Source organism: Brienomyrus brachyistius, chromosome 23 (assembly GCF_023856365.1).
Source record: "Brienomyrus brachyistius isolate T26 chromosome 23, BBRACH_0.4, whole genome shotgun sequence".
In the NCBI taxonomy this organism is placed as follows: Eukaryota; Metazoa; Chordata; class Actinopteri; order Osteoglossiformes; family Mormyridae; genus Brienomyrus; species Brienomyrus brachyistius.
Window position 1 is genome coordinate 6,118,252 of NC_064555.1, and position 14,061 is coordinate 6,132,312.

General features: G+C 45.1%; 1 protein-coding gene across 1 annotated transcript; it reads right to left on the reverse strand.

The window, feature by feature from the left end:
* Window positions 1-816: 816 nt before the first annotated feature.
* On the reverse strand, window positions 817-13,957 carry LOC125719570 (venom phosphodiesterase). The gene is made up of 25 exons (XM_048994484.1): window positions 13,592-13,957; window positions 12,970-13,057; window positions 12,694-12,825; window positions 12,451-12,576; window positions 12,300-12,360; window positions 12,122-12,219; window positions 11,357-11,436; window positions 10,338-10,457; window positions 9,990-10,099; window positions 9,842-9,907; window positions 9,680-9,752; window positions 9,086-9,194; window positions 8,272-8,394; window positions 8,023-8,054; window positions 6,683-6,819; window positions 6,239-6,308; window positions 6,063-6,150; window positions 5,728-5,900; window positions 5,042-5,087; window positions 4,313-4,467; window positions 3,730-3,865; window positions 3,543-3,620; window positions 2,321-2,453; window positions 2,064-2,220; window positions 817-1,969 (listed from the first exon to the last, which is right to left on the reverse strand). Exons 1-25 carry the CDS (start codon window positions 13,634-13,636, stop codon window positions 1,790-1,792), a joined length of 2,616 nt encoding a protein of 871 aa, XP_048850441.1. The 5' UTR covers window positions 13,637-13,957; the 3' UTR covers window positions 817-1,789.
* Between the last annotated feature and the right edge of the window lie 104 nt (window positions 13,958-14,061).

Sequence of the window (14,061 nt, forward strand, 5' to 3'; positions counted from 1 at the left end):
TTATGGTGAAAGCAGATTTGAAATACCAAGGAAGTGTGATCTGGCAAGGTTACGAAAGGACGTCAGCAAATTTTGATCCCCGTGTACTTGGTATTTAAAGAAAATATAACTTGTGGTTACAGCGGAACATATCAATGTCTGACAGATTACTACTCTCAAGAACTGAAGCTCTGTCCCATGTAATCTACCCAACGATGTTAGGTGTCCCACCTGATGTTTGCAGTTGATTAGACAGATTAATTGTAAATATTGTTTGGAAATGTAGAACTTATTTAATTAAAAAGGTATCATGCTGGAGAATCAAGCTTCAGGCAGATTCGGTCTTATTGATTTCTCTTAGCTCAACAATCCAAGATCACGTGTATTAAATAGTTTTTATGGAATCCCCCATCTAATGGAATTGTATTCCTAACTGTGCCCTTGAGAGGTAAAGTGGGCTATCCCACATTTTTGACCCTACCCCCTTTTTATTGAATATTTTCAGTTGGATAAGTTGTTATTATCTAAGTCATACCTCTGTGCTACCTATGATATATATCAATTATAGGGTATAGGCACACAGATTTTTTGGAAAAAAAATCAACATTTTCTCAAAACTCTGTTTTTGTGGGATAGCCCACGTTACCTCTCAAGGGCACAACTACCTGTTGGCATCTGTGGGGGGGGTTTGTCCTATAATTTTCTTCTTCATTGTAAGTATAATATATCCAAGCTTCCTTCGGCTTTCATAAGCGACATTTATCCAGCTGGTCTCTTATGTACAATCACAATTTTTCGCCATGTATGTATTTCAAATGGAATAATAAGGACGTTAGATGAAAACCTTCGCAAAACTTTATTCTGCTGTTCTTGGTTTGGAAAACAAGCATCCTATCAGTATCACAACTTTTTGAAAATGGTGAATTTTCTCATAAAATTTTTCTGGATAAATGTCCTTTTCCTGTCCCGTCAAAAGAATATGCAATCATTTTTGTCATGCTATTCCCAATTCTTCCAGGATGCTGCTTCAGTCTAACCCTAAGGGCCCATCTTGACCCCCACCTGTTTTGGATACTTCTAATCTAATTATAGTAAATCTTTTATAAACAGTATATTTTTCAAATTATGTCAGGTAAAGAATCTCCCCAGACTTAATAAAGACGTATGTTTACTTTGGGATTCCTAAAAACCCTATAAAAAATTTTGGGAGGATTTTTGTGGTTAATTTGCTTCTTCTTTTAGCCAGATTCTATATTCAGAAATATAAGTTGCTTAAAAAGGCCTCTATGTTTTTACTTTTTATAAAAAAAATTGAAATATTGTTCAAGGCCTTTAGCAATTAATTAATAGACATCCAATGTGCTGCTTTCAACTTTGATCAATTCACTGTCTGTTACCTTTTCTTTCAGTCTGCTCATGTCTGCTTATGGTTATATTTTTGATTAAATGTGTTTGATTGATAAAAAATAAAAAACACATGCAACAGGCCAGCAGGATTCACCGCGTTTGGCTCAGTTTGCGCCTGGTTAAATCCAAATTACACCTGGAAAACATTTGGTGCCTAAATGCTGCATGTGCTGTTGGTTGAAATGTGAATGATGGTATAACAGATCAGAGGAAGACACTCATTTCTTTGTGGAAAATACACAAGCAGAACTCAACTCCAGTCATCTGGAGGGCAAGGAACAGCTGGGGGAACGGTTGGTGTCAACTTTATCACTCATGGGGGTCATGGTATACGGGCACCGCGGTATAAAGTTTAAAAACCGGGAACAGCATTGCAGCTTTTCTAACGAACGAAAGTACGAATTCACGCTGATGTGATTTTCGAGATGGCAGCTGTGGGCCGAGTCTTGAGCCGGAGTAGTTCTGCGACTGGTCTGCCGCTTCCCTGGTACAAATCCAGTCCCGTGATCAACTCGACATCTCTCACCCGAGATTTGTGAAACCAAAGTAAGTCCTCCACCCACTGGGCCTCCGGCTGGCCACCCTGCAGCGTGACAGAGGCAGGAGACATGGGGTGAGTCGGGTTTCCATTGCTAACCTCGCGCTTGACGGCCGTGTTGCGGCGCGGCGGCTCTGACCATGCAGTTCTCCGTGTGCTCCGCCCGGTGTGGTATCAGAAAGGCCACGGCCTGCATTTCCTCATGGCAGCCTTCCACCGGCTGTGAAGCGTTTTCACAGCTGGTTAAAATCACAAAGTAATGTGTGGGTACGGGTATGGAGCTGGTAGGGACGAATCTGCAGGGGAACAGAGACAAGTCACAACACCCTCGAGGTCTCACCTTACTGATAAACACGTACGTCTGTGTGTGCTCGTGCGTTCACCCGGAGAGCGTACTCTTTGATCTGGTGCTGGGTGTCGTACAGTCCATCATAGTTATAGTCGAAGGCCGGACCCAGCTGCACATTGATGCCATTGTACTGCTGGGCGTACTTCTTCAGAAGGACGTCTTGAAGGTAAACCCATATCTCTTCACGAGAAAAGCAAAGGCCCGCAGACGGAAGGAAGTGACATGGATAAGTGTGGGCTCTCACACACCAGACGCCATTCTGAAGCAGTGTTTTATAGTTTTGAGTTTTTAAATGTAGCTTTTATTTTTATATTATTTTCAATTTTCATTCGAAATACATTTTAGTTTTAGTTTCCGTGCGATTTATTAGTTATTTGTTTTCATTTGAAAGATATACTTCTGCTTAATTTTTTAATTTCAGTTTAAGAAATGTTTATTTCTAGGGATAAACTATCTTTGTCGTTAGAGATTTCTGCATGAATACACGGCACACGTTATGTATCAATGTGCTCAAAGAGGGTGAAACGTGTTCCAGGTGTGTTACAGCACATTATGTAGTAAATTGACAATATGTAACAAATTTTCACTTCATTATGCAATAGCGCCTGCATTTTGGAATATTCTAATGCATTTTATAATAGGCAGCTTGAAAGCAATACAGTATGTAATACATTTTTGTGCATTTTGTAATAAATTATTTCATGTTATTGCAAAATGCAGGAGTTACACATTTTAATTTTGAAAGTGTAGTATTATGCATTATTTAATAAACAGTGAAGATGGTCTTCATTGACATATTCTCAAGTTATTACATAAAGCGTTGTAACAAGGTTTTCTTCATGGTAATTTAAAATAAATCATTAGTTTAGAATTTACCGACTAATTGTCATTGTTGACACGCCACAGCACAACAGTCGTTAACACACAGTGTACAACAACGAAATGTGTGCTCTGCATTTAACCCATGTGACATCGTGACGTAGCAGGGGGCAACTAATTCAGCACCTGGGGAGCAGGGCTTGGGGGCGGTACCTTGCTCAAGGTACCTCAGCGGTGCCTTGCTGGTTAGGGATTCGAACCTGCAATCTTTCAATTACAAGTGCGCTTCCCTAATGGTGATGGAAAATATTTGATGTTTGCTTTTGTTGTATTACAGTTAGTTTTGGAAGAAGTACTTTTGATGGAGTTTGTGACTGACAGAAAACGAATGAGGCAAGGATGACTGGTAGGTGATGCGACACCCGATGACATCAGACGGAGAGACCTTACTCTTGAAGCCTTGATACATGGGAACCACATTGGACATCAGCAGGCCGTCATACTGGCCCTCTGCCGTGCTGTTAAGGTCTGCAGGCAAAAAAAAGCACAGGAAACAGGTCAAGCGTTATTTCGGCATCCGCGTGTGAAAAGCGACGAGTCGCATCTGGTTTCCGGACTTTTGTGAGGCATCTCGTACTGGGTGGGTAGAGGAAGGCGAGAGTGATGTTTCTTGCCGCGGTGTACTGGTCACAGCTGGGGCTGCTGTCAGCCGCAATCCTCACATCAGCTCTTAAGCAGTTCTGGACGACCTCAGGAAGGGGCTCCAGATCTGCCTATACAACAGATTCAGTGGTAATTAGTCAAAATAAATACATTTAAGGCAAATAAGTTAGTTTTGGAAGAAGCACTTATGATGGAGTTAGGGACTGAAAGAGGAAACAAATCAATGAATTTATGGATGAACAAATTGGCTTCTTACAGGTTTAGACATGCAAAATGCAGTTCATTCCATAATAACGCTTCTAACGATATAAGAGCTCAAATAATATGAGCTCAAATAATAACAACAATGAATGAAACTCTGTTAAGGTAAATGTTATGTGCTTTCCATATAACAGGGTGTTGATTGATATTTTCATTTAACCTGTAATGTCCATCATGTTGTGTGTCCAGAGTTTCCTGGTGTAATCAATTACATCACATATATGACATACATATATGAGAGACATACATAAAGAAAGCAAGGAAGAATTCAGTCGGCAGTGAAATTGGCTTCTTACGGGTTTAGACAGGGTGAAGGAGGTCCAGAGGGGCATGAAGAGAGCCTGGCTGTACGCACTGACAAAGTCCAGCTGGTGCAGGAGGCAGTATTGGAACACGGGCCGCAAGAGGCGTGGCCTCCCAAACACCATGTGCCTCTTCTCACTGTCAGATACTGAGAAGAAGCATTTATACACACTACTGATGCAAACCACCATGAGCCCTTTTTGCCACAGTCCCTTAACCTTGTGACCTGCTGTTGCTATGACCCCCTACGAATGTGACCCCTTAGCACCATGACCCCTTAGCAGTGCGACCCCTTAGTGCCATGACCCCTTAGCACCATGACCTCTTAGCACTGTATCCCCTTAGTGTCAAGACAACTAACTGCCATGACCCCTTAGCACCATAATCCCTTAGTACCACAACCCCTTAGCACCACAACCCCTTCGCGCCATGACACCTAACTGCCATGACCCCTTAGCACCATGACCCCTTAGTACCACAACCCCTTAGCACCACAACCCCTTCGCGCCATGACACCTAACTGCCATGACCCCTTAGCACCATGACCCCTTAGCAGTGCGACCCCTTAGCACCATGACCCCTTAGCACCATGACCCCTTAGTACCACAACCTCTTAGCACCACAACCCCTTAGTGCCATAATACCTAACTGCCATGACCCCTTAGCACCGTGACCCCTTAGTGCTAAAAACCCTTAGCGCAGACCAGCATGCAGGCCTTTACCTTCAGTGCTGGTCAGATTCAGGCGTCTATTCAGCAAGGTAGAGTTCTGCAGAGAAAGAGATGCAGATGTGATACCTTTCATGTTTACTCGAGTTATAACAATGACCAGTATGTATAAGTACAGGATGAATGACATTTTACAATATGAACCCATCTTACACTTACCCATATTACACTTTACTACTTTCAGACTGAAGTCACGTTCTGGATTTAACACTGAGGTTGTGTCACCAGCTCTGTACATCTCTGATACATCTGTCCAGATGTAAAGGTCGTCATATCGACCATTCTGAACATCTGCATTGTTTAAGGGGGCAGCCAAGCAGACATGCCCTTAATTCTAGTTTACATGCACCATGGAAACCTTCGGGAATACATAGTTACCATAAAGAAGGCCTGGGGTACGTTTTTTTATTTATTTTATTTTATTTAGTGTAGCGACTGTTAGTGGCCAGCAGGGCACCCCCCAACATAGGAGGTTCTTGAGTAACGGGTGATAACAAGAAGGATTACCATAGCACTTGTTGAACCCTAAAGGACCTTCTGGGGCAATGATGGCTGTGGAGTGTAGGAGTGGAACTACAGAACGCATTTACTGCAGGCCAAGGACGCCATGATTCTGCATTCAGCACAGCAAATCTGCAATGACATGGGCAGGCGGAGGTGGAAGAGTGGCAGGGACTGACCTGGCCAGTGCAGGTACAGCCCAGGTCATCGGTGGGGGTGAGAGAAAAGAGGGGGCAGGTTCCTGGGGGGGTCTGCTCAGCGGGAACCTGGGGCACATGCCTGGGATTCCTCAGGAGGTGGTTCAAGCTGCCATGGGTACCATTGTTCTGGGCAGGTGAAATCTCCAGCACATCTGTTTTCCAGGAAACAAAGAGAGAAAAACATCGGCAAACTAGTGTCCCTGGTGTCAAATTCTGCTCTGCATGCTCTAACATAGCTATTTTTAGAAGTTTCCAAAGACAAGCATGTGATTTGCACACTCAAGATAAAAAGCACACTCGATGTGTCCACTTACCGCACATGAGATTGTACAGTTCAATATTGGAAAAAGGCTCAACTTGAGTCTTGTACTGAAACTTGGGTCCATAGCTCAGGAACATGGCCTTAAGAATCAGAGGGCAGTGGCTCAGTCTCTTCTGCAGTGATATCACAGCTCTGCCTGGCTTTGTGGCGAGCGGCCGGCCGGCCTACCTGCATGCTGTACGCGTCATTGTCATATCCGTGGGCCCCGCCGTCACAGAAGGTGTAGGTGTTTTTGTTTCTGAAACCATGTCAAATGACCATGAGAACATTTACCTTTCTTTAACAGCTGAGTGTTCACTCACTGACCTCTTCAAACTTCATCTATTCACATTGTAAGTTGCTCATTTTATTTATTTAAGAGATACTTTAATCCAAAGCGACATACAATATTTTGAAAAAGCAGAGTGAGCTAGTAACCGGAGCAACTGAATGGTTGGAGGCCTTAGCCAAGGAAATATATATTTTCAGGCGGACAAATATTGCAGAATTGAACGGAAGAGTCATCAGTCATGAACAGCAACCTTTCACACTCCCTCCAAGCCATGGGTCACTGTTTCTGCCCTGTGGGTGACTCATAGAGATAAGAGTGAGTGAGTTGGTCTCCATCGTTACCTCGCGAACAGCCACTTGGGTTCAACAAGGATGACAGTGTCGTCGATGCGTCGGCTGGAGGCGTAGTGGAATCGCTTGGGCAGGTGAGTTTTCTGGAAGGGTCTTAACTTTGGACTTGGTTTCCGGCATTGGAAATCCTGGCCATGGGGACAGAGATGATGATTCAGATCAGCCATCGGATCCTGCACCAGGGTAACATCACTGCGGGATCCGTTAAGCTCATATTCTGATGCTTAAAATCTCATTAGTCTCTATAAATCCTCTGAACTAAACAGGCAGGCAGAATACATCATTTGCATTTCAACAATGTACTCCAGTCAGCCATAACATTAAAATCAGCTGCCTAACATTGTGTAGGTCCCTCTCTTGCAGCCAAAACAGCTCTGACCCATTGAGACCTGGACTCAGAAAATGATCATGGCATCAGAAAATTCTTTAATTCCTTTAAGTTGCAAGGTGGGGCCTCCATGGATCGGACTTGTTTATTCAGTGCGTCCCACAGATGATCGATCTAATTGAGATCTGGAGAATTTGGAGGCCAATTCAACACCTTGAACATTGCCCAGAGCATCACACTGCCTCTGCCGGCTTGCCTTCTTCCCATAGTGCTTCCTTGTGCCATCACTTCCCCAAGTAAACTCGTCAGACCAGGCCACCTTCTTCCATTGCTCCAAAGTCCAGTTCTATCGCTCACATGCCCATTGTAGGTGTGTTTGGCAGTGTGGAGTCACTATGGGCACTTTCAACGGTCTGCAGCTATGCGGCCTCATATGCCGCAGGCTGGGATGCATTGTGTGCTGTAATGCATTGTGTCTTGTTATGCATTGTGTCTTGTAATGCATTGTGTCTTGTAATGCATTGTGTCATGTAATGCATTGTGTCTTGTAATGCATTGTGTCTTGTAATGCATTGTGTGCTGGGGTGCCATTCTATTATAACCAACATTCCCTTTTTCAGAAATGTATGCTCTCCTGTGGGATTGAACCAAACAGGCTAGCCTTCCCTCCCCATGCACATCAGCGAGCCTCGGGTGTCCATGACTCCATCGCCAGTTCAGTGGTTGGCCTTCCTTGGACCACTTTTGGTAGGGACTGACCACTGCATACTGGGAACACCCCACAAGACCTGCTGTCTCGGAGATGTTCTGACCCAGTCATCAAGCCATCATAATTTGGCCCTTGTCACAGTTGCTCACATCCATGCATTTTTCCAAAATATGAACTTCACCAGCTGACTGTCCGCTTGCCTAATATATAACATCACCCTTGAGAGGCGCCAGGTGCCAACACGCACTTCCATGTTTTAATGAACTATATGTCTGAATGAGAGCCGTCACTTACCGTAAGGTTGGCCACAAGTTGTGCGGAATCCACTAAGTCCAAAAGGAGAGAACAAGAGAAAAAGCTGTTTATTTACCATGACAGTGCAGCTCATGGATGAACCATTCTTAACACACACAGCACAGCAATGACTCTGCAGGCTTCAGCTAAGCTTCGTGTAGTAGGTGCTTCACTGTCTGGGGTCTTAGATCCAAACCTAAACACCTAGTCGCTTTATTGATCCAAGCCGGGAGATAGAGGATTACTCACAGCTCTGTCCTTTGATATTCGACCGGATTCTACCAAAAGCTCCTTGATACACATAGAGGTCATTTACGTTTCCAAGCATGTTCTCCAGAAACTCCATTCGAGTGCAGCTGGTGTCCTCCATGCCTGCAATAAGAGTCAGGCTATTCGGGTGCATTTGGGTCTGCGTTTGTTTTGATTCAAACCACCAAAAACCCCAACTCTACCCATAACCCTCCACGAGTTACTGATCTCAACTTACATGCTACAGACTCACATACACGTGGTTATCAACTCAGATTAGGTTTGCTGTTTCTGCTACTCCACTTAAAAAACTCAGGACAACCTCCCTCCCCCCAGATGTTCTAAACCTTATTAAATAGCTAGCGAATAGAGTCAGTAGCTAGCTAGCTGGTCAGCAGAACATCCTCTTTCAGTACCTCCTGAATGGCTGTTTGTGGCTAACAGCGGACTCCTCGAAACGCTCAGCATGAGTGTTAATAAACACCGTTGCTATATCCACTGTAAATTCGTATGATTATTATTCTTAATGCTATGCTATTTCGTAAGCAATTGAATCCATACAAGTAGACGGGGCACGTCGTCTGGCGGCCGAAGCAGAAGACTTCAGGTTAACTAACTTCTTTAGTCATCAAACTGCAAGCTGCCATCACATGTCATTAAGCACCAGCTCCATGCCTCCCTCAGACGCTATACATTATTTCGGAATTAGCTCCAATCCTTCCCTGAGAAGCGCACTCCCACTTTTTGTCCCTTGAGTGACCTGATGGTACGCTTTCCGTCCTCCCTGCAATGCTGCAGACAAAGAACTCCTCACCGTGATCGGCTACGATGATGATGTTCACACACCGGTGTAGGTTCATCTGTTTGAGTCCGTTCATCAGCTGGCCTATGATCCTGTCCAAGTTCTGGATGGCCTCTATGACCTACACACAGCAGGGCAGGGATTCAGAGCCCCCACCCCCGCCCTGGAAGTGTTAGGTTACAGTGGCGATCGCTGAGCAGCCATTCACAAATAATCAACTTGTTCCATCAGTGAGTGCAGTACCGGTCAACCCACTAGGTGACATTATACGCCACGTGGGGCCATTATCTGGGGGTCACCCCCCCCGGCATGGTATAGTTTATACATGGTATATACCTGGTGGTATAGTTTGCCAGGGAGTGGGAAGGGCTTGCCTTGGGTGCCACATGGTCTTTGACTAGCATTGATTGAGTGCCACCAGAATGTGATATAATTCTTTCCTTGTATTGCTGTTCCAATGAAATTTAGCCACATCTCTCAGGCTTGATCAACAGGACCTGAGGTAGATCCCAATCCCACGTATGTCACCATGTTTACATCCCCAGTGCCATTCTGAGTTAAGCAACATTTTCTGGTATCGAATCGACCCCCCGTCTGTATCCTTACCCCACCGCTGACCGGCCCGAATTTGTGTCCCGACTTATCTGGCTCCCCCAGGTATAAGGTATAGAAGTCCGGCCTGTGAAAACAGCACAATTTTACAGATCGGCCTGCGCCAAGAGCCTGCGTGTTAACCCTGTATGACTGGTGCCGGGCAGCCGAAATCACCTCGTGTTGTCGGGCAGTCTGAGCCACTGCAATACCTTAAACACCCTCTCCTCAGAAGGCACGTTCCTACAGAAGCAGATAGGAAAGTCAGAGCAGAAAATTTAAAGCATGAACATTTAGCATGTCTAAGCAGAAACTGCACGGTTACCCATCGTAGACTTCATATATATTTGGAAAACTCCCATTGATTTGGACGTCGGAGCCCGGCCAGAAGAACGTTCCGGCTTTCAGGCCCTGGTTCATGACTGTGTGCCAGATCTATGAGATGGAAAAAGCAGGAGAACGAAGAGGCTGATTTGTTTAAACGGGCTAACAGTGGACGTGGATTTCGTCAGCGTGTTTCTGCGGTAAATGTTCATGTGATTCTATACCCTGTTCTCTCATGCTGCAGTTCACTGTGCCATGCAGAACAGGCAACTGCTGTGCGAAGGAGTGACACGTTTATCAGAGCCGGCGTCCCACGGACGGCACACGGGCGAGACGCTTCCGCACTTACGGGCTGGCCCAGGTACCACCTGGGATTTTCCTTCTCTGTGCCTGAGAGGTCGAAGGAAGCATCGAAGACAGGATCGTACATGCTGTTTTCGACCAGGCCATGAGACTCGGGGTAGAGACCCTGGAAGAAATGATTCCGAAATTCATCATGAATCTGAGACTCAGGAAGGAAGAATAAAATGAGGGAAGGTAAATTCCGGGAAGGCCATCACAGTGTATATATACAGGTATACACCCACACACACACACACACACACACACACACACACACACACACACACACATACACACACACACACACAGGTTTGTAATTGTATCTTTGTGGGGACTCTCCATTTATCTCTATGGGGAAAATCAGCAATCACAACCTAAACAAAATACTGATTGCAGTCACTAACTTTTATAAAATCGAATTTCCCCTTGTGGAGACAGCAGCGTTTGGCTCGGTGGGCTAAGCATCTGTGCTTATGATCGGAAGCTCACCGGTTTGTGCCTGGCCTCGGCAGAATAGCCACGTTTGTGGGCTCTTGAGCAAGGCCCTTAACTCCCAGCTCCGTGGGTGACACTGTACAGTAAGTGGCTTCCCTTCACTGCCAAGCTTACTCTGTTCTATGTATATGCTTGTGTGACATGGAGAGCAAGACAGGCTAGGCGAAAAGAGAATTTCCCCACAGGTGTCATTATTATTATCATCGACCCTTGTATGTGGATAGAACGCCAGTGAAGTTTACTCTGCCGACAGTCACTGGCCACAGTCTGGGAACGGTTTTACATCTTTTTTAGTTTAGCAGATGTTTCTCCAAAGTTGTAAAGCAGGATCACACATATACCATGCAATTGCAGGTCACGGGCTTTGCTCCAAGCAAAAACATTTTGCTTATGCTGGGATTTGAACTAGCAAACCACTGAATCACAGGTACAGCATCCCACTGAGTCATACCTGGTGGGGATCCTACAGCCTGCCGCAGCGGATGAGTGATGGGGTCTATAGGGACGGTGTAAGGACAGGCGCGGACTCACCGTGACGATGGTGTAGTGATTGGGGTAGGTCGTGCTGGGAAATACCGCTTGTATGTAGGGGCTGTGGGTTCCACATGTTCCTGTTTGAGAAGAGTATCAGGGTCTTCACAGTATCCTCCCAGTTACACCCACATTTTACCCATTTACCCATCGGCATTTCAGGTTTAGGTCATAAATATTTGTAAGTTCATATCATCCAACCGCAGTGTTTTCCCTCCAAACCACGCATTTCTGTGGAGGCTCCCCGTTTCCCAGAAAAAGTCACATCAGTTACACTAAAGCTTTTTTTTTTTACTGAGGAAACAAGCCTTAGCAAGCTTTGAAGTTTTAATGATTATCTCGTACACATTAAAAAATCTGTGTAAAGTTTACGACCACTGCTTTTGCGTGAGCTCTGCGCCTGCTTGTCCATGCTCTTGGGCACTCGGTGTGTTTACGAGTAATTTCACAAAAATAACCGAGGAGGAGGAAAACGAACAAGAAAGGATGAAAGGACATTTGTGCGGAAATATTTTGGATTCCAGTGAGACAATACTGAGCAAACTCCTTTTTTTTTATAAATATGAATTTGTTTCATAAGTTTTTAACCATGTTTTTTTCCCCAAAACTGTTTAGCACTCTTTCCCTTTTAATACACACAAAAGAATTACGAATATTGGTTTGCTGCTGACGATACCAGCCTGGTCCAACAACTAACATGTTCCTGATAGTATCCCTTCACATACCCCGATTGTGTGTCTGGAGTTTCTCTGCAGAGTTACTCACTCAGTTTGTCTATCACTGGGAGTATCGTGCTCCACGTTTTCAGGTACTCAGCTCTGAATCCGTCCAGTGAGATGAGGAGCAGCGGCTGCCGGGAAAAGCTGAATAAAAGGGTGTTAGGTAAGTCCAAAGCCATTACAAAAACACCACTATGACGTGCATTCCATCCACGGACAAGTACCTGGCTGGACATTGAGGGTCCACTATATCCTCACAGACATCCTCCTTCCACTCTGTTCCACCTGAGCCAGCACACAAGGCTTTAATGCAGGAGCCCGGCAGGCTGGGGCTCAGATACAATCCATCCCAGACATCATACGCACGTCATCTACCTTTGCAGACACTCTCGTAGTTGGTGCAACAATCTCCATGTTCCATGCAGTCAACCGAGCAGTGACATTTACTCTCAGAAAGCCTCTTCTCACTGCAGCGTAAATTGGTGCATTCCCACTGCTGACCTATAGGTAGCCACGCAAGTTCTATTGAACCACACCTGAATCAGCACTGAAGAATCACTCAGAAAGGACGTCAGATTCTGTTTGATTGCCACGCTTATTCTGAAGATGACAGCTTACTAGGTGTGACGCAGAGGTCAATGTAGTCATGGCAACAGCCCCCGCTAGTCCCACACTGGGCGTCACAGCGGCATCCGGGGGTCTCGGTGTCGAAGGGCTCATAGCAGCGGTTCCTGCAGGAAATGTGGGCATCTGTAGGAACAGAGATGGGTTTTCAGGGGCTGCTCAAGATGTTCTTAAACATTCTGGATTCTGTGACAACTTGAATTTGAAAAATCTGAAAACGGGCACAGCAGATTGCAGAGTGCTGGGAAATACACCCGCAGACAGATTTACCTTTCTTGCGACAGTCCTCCAGCTGCAGTCCGAGCCCTAGACCAAGCCCTAGGATGATGGTGACGATGGAGACAGCCAGCAGACTAATCTACTGAGCAGCAAACACCTCAGTACACCCCTCATACAAGCCACCATCACTCGGTACATGGAAACAGACATACATAAAACATGGCTGCAGTGTTTGAATGGTATGACTGCAACTCCACTCTGTCAATGTAAGGAAAGGTCAACTCTACAATATTGTACTACACTAAAACATTCAACCGCACTGGGTAGAAGCACCAGACAACAACTAAATCCCCCCCGATAATCTAAAAGACTAACATCTCATCTTAATTAAGGTGGTGATACACAGGGCAACTTTCTGAGTAATGTTGCCGGGCAACTGCTAACTAGGTGAGAGATGTGGATGATTATGAAAAGTTGCCCATTGCCGATCAAAGATTTTTCAGTAAAAATTTGTTGCCCATTATCAATATAAGTGCTCGAATAACATCGGTCTGCAACATTGACCGGCAACATTGCTCAAAAAGTTGCCCTGTGTATCATCACACTTACCTTTGAACTGTAATGTAAACCCCATACTCACTGAGTATTGAAATAGATGTAAACCAATACTCACAATTATGATTTTCTTTCTTCCTAATAATATGCTAGAGGTGGCCATCTTGAGTGCAGTACTCCGATAAACGGTACCAGACACAGGGGCTCCTAAAGTCAAAAGCTGAGGAGCCACAGATTCAGAGAATGGAAGACGCAGATGACCCCTTTGTGCCTGGAAGTCTGTACACGTTCATTCTCATTTAGAGGGGATTGACAGCGTAGACACCCTTCGTGTGACATCCAACCCGGACCGGCTAATGATTAACAGAACCACTTAAAGTTCCAGAGAACTCAGGTGCGGGGAAGTCGATTGCATCCCCTAAATATCACACAGACGCGGCATTGCAGAAACCCGGTACCGATAGTTTTAAAGGGCAACCAGCTTTTCGGCGTGTTCACACCTTGACCTTTCAGTCTCGGAGTCGAAAAGGATTGGCTCTCCTCTGGGGATTTACTGCTGTGCCAGAAGATAAGTAGAGGACTTTAAAC

Coding starts and splice junctions, on each gene's coding strand:
- LOC125719570 (XM_048994484.1), bottom strand. CDS start 13,636: ATGGCCACCTCTAGCATATTATTAGGAAGAAAGAAAATCATAATT. Junction 5,901..6,062: donor ACTGTACAATCTCATGTGCG/GTAAGTGGACAC, acceptor CCTGGAAAACAG/ATGTGCTGGAGATTTCACCT. Junction 3,866..4,312: donor CCTTCACCCTGTCTAAACCC/GTAAGAAGCCAA, acceptor TCTGTTGTATAG/GCAGATCTGGAGCCCCTTCC.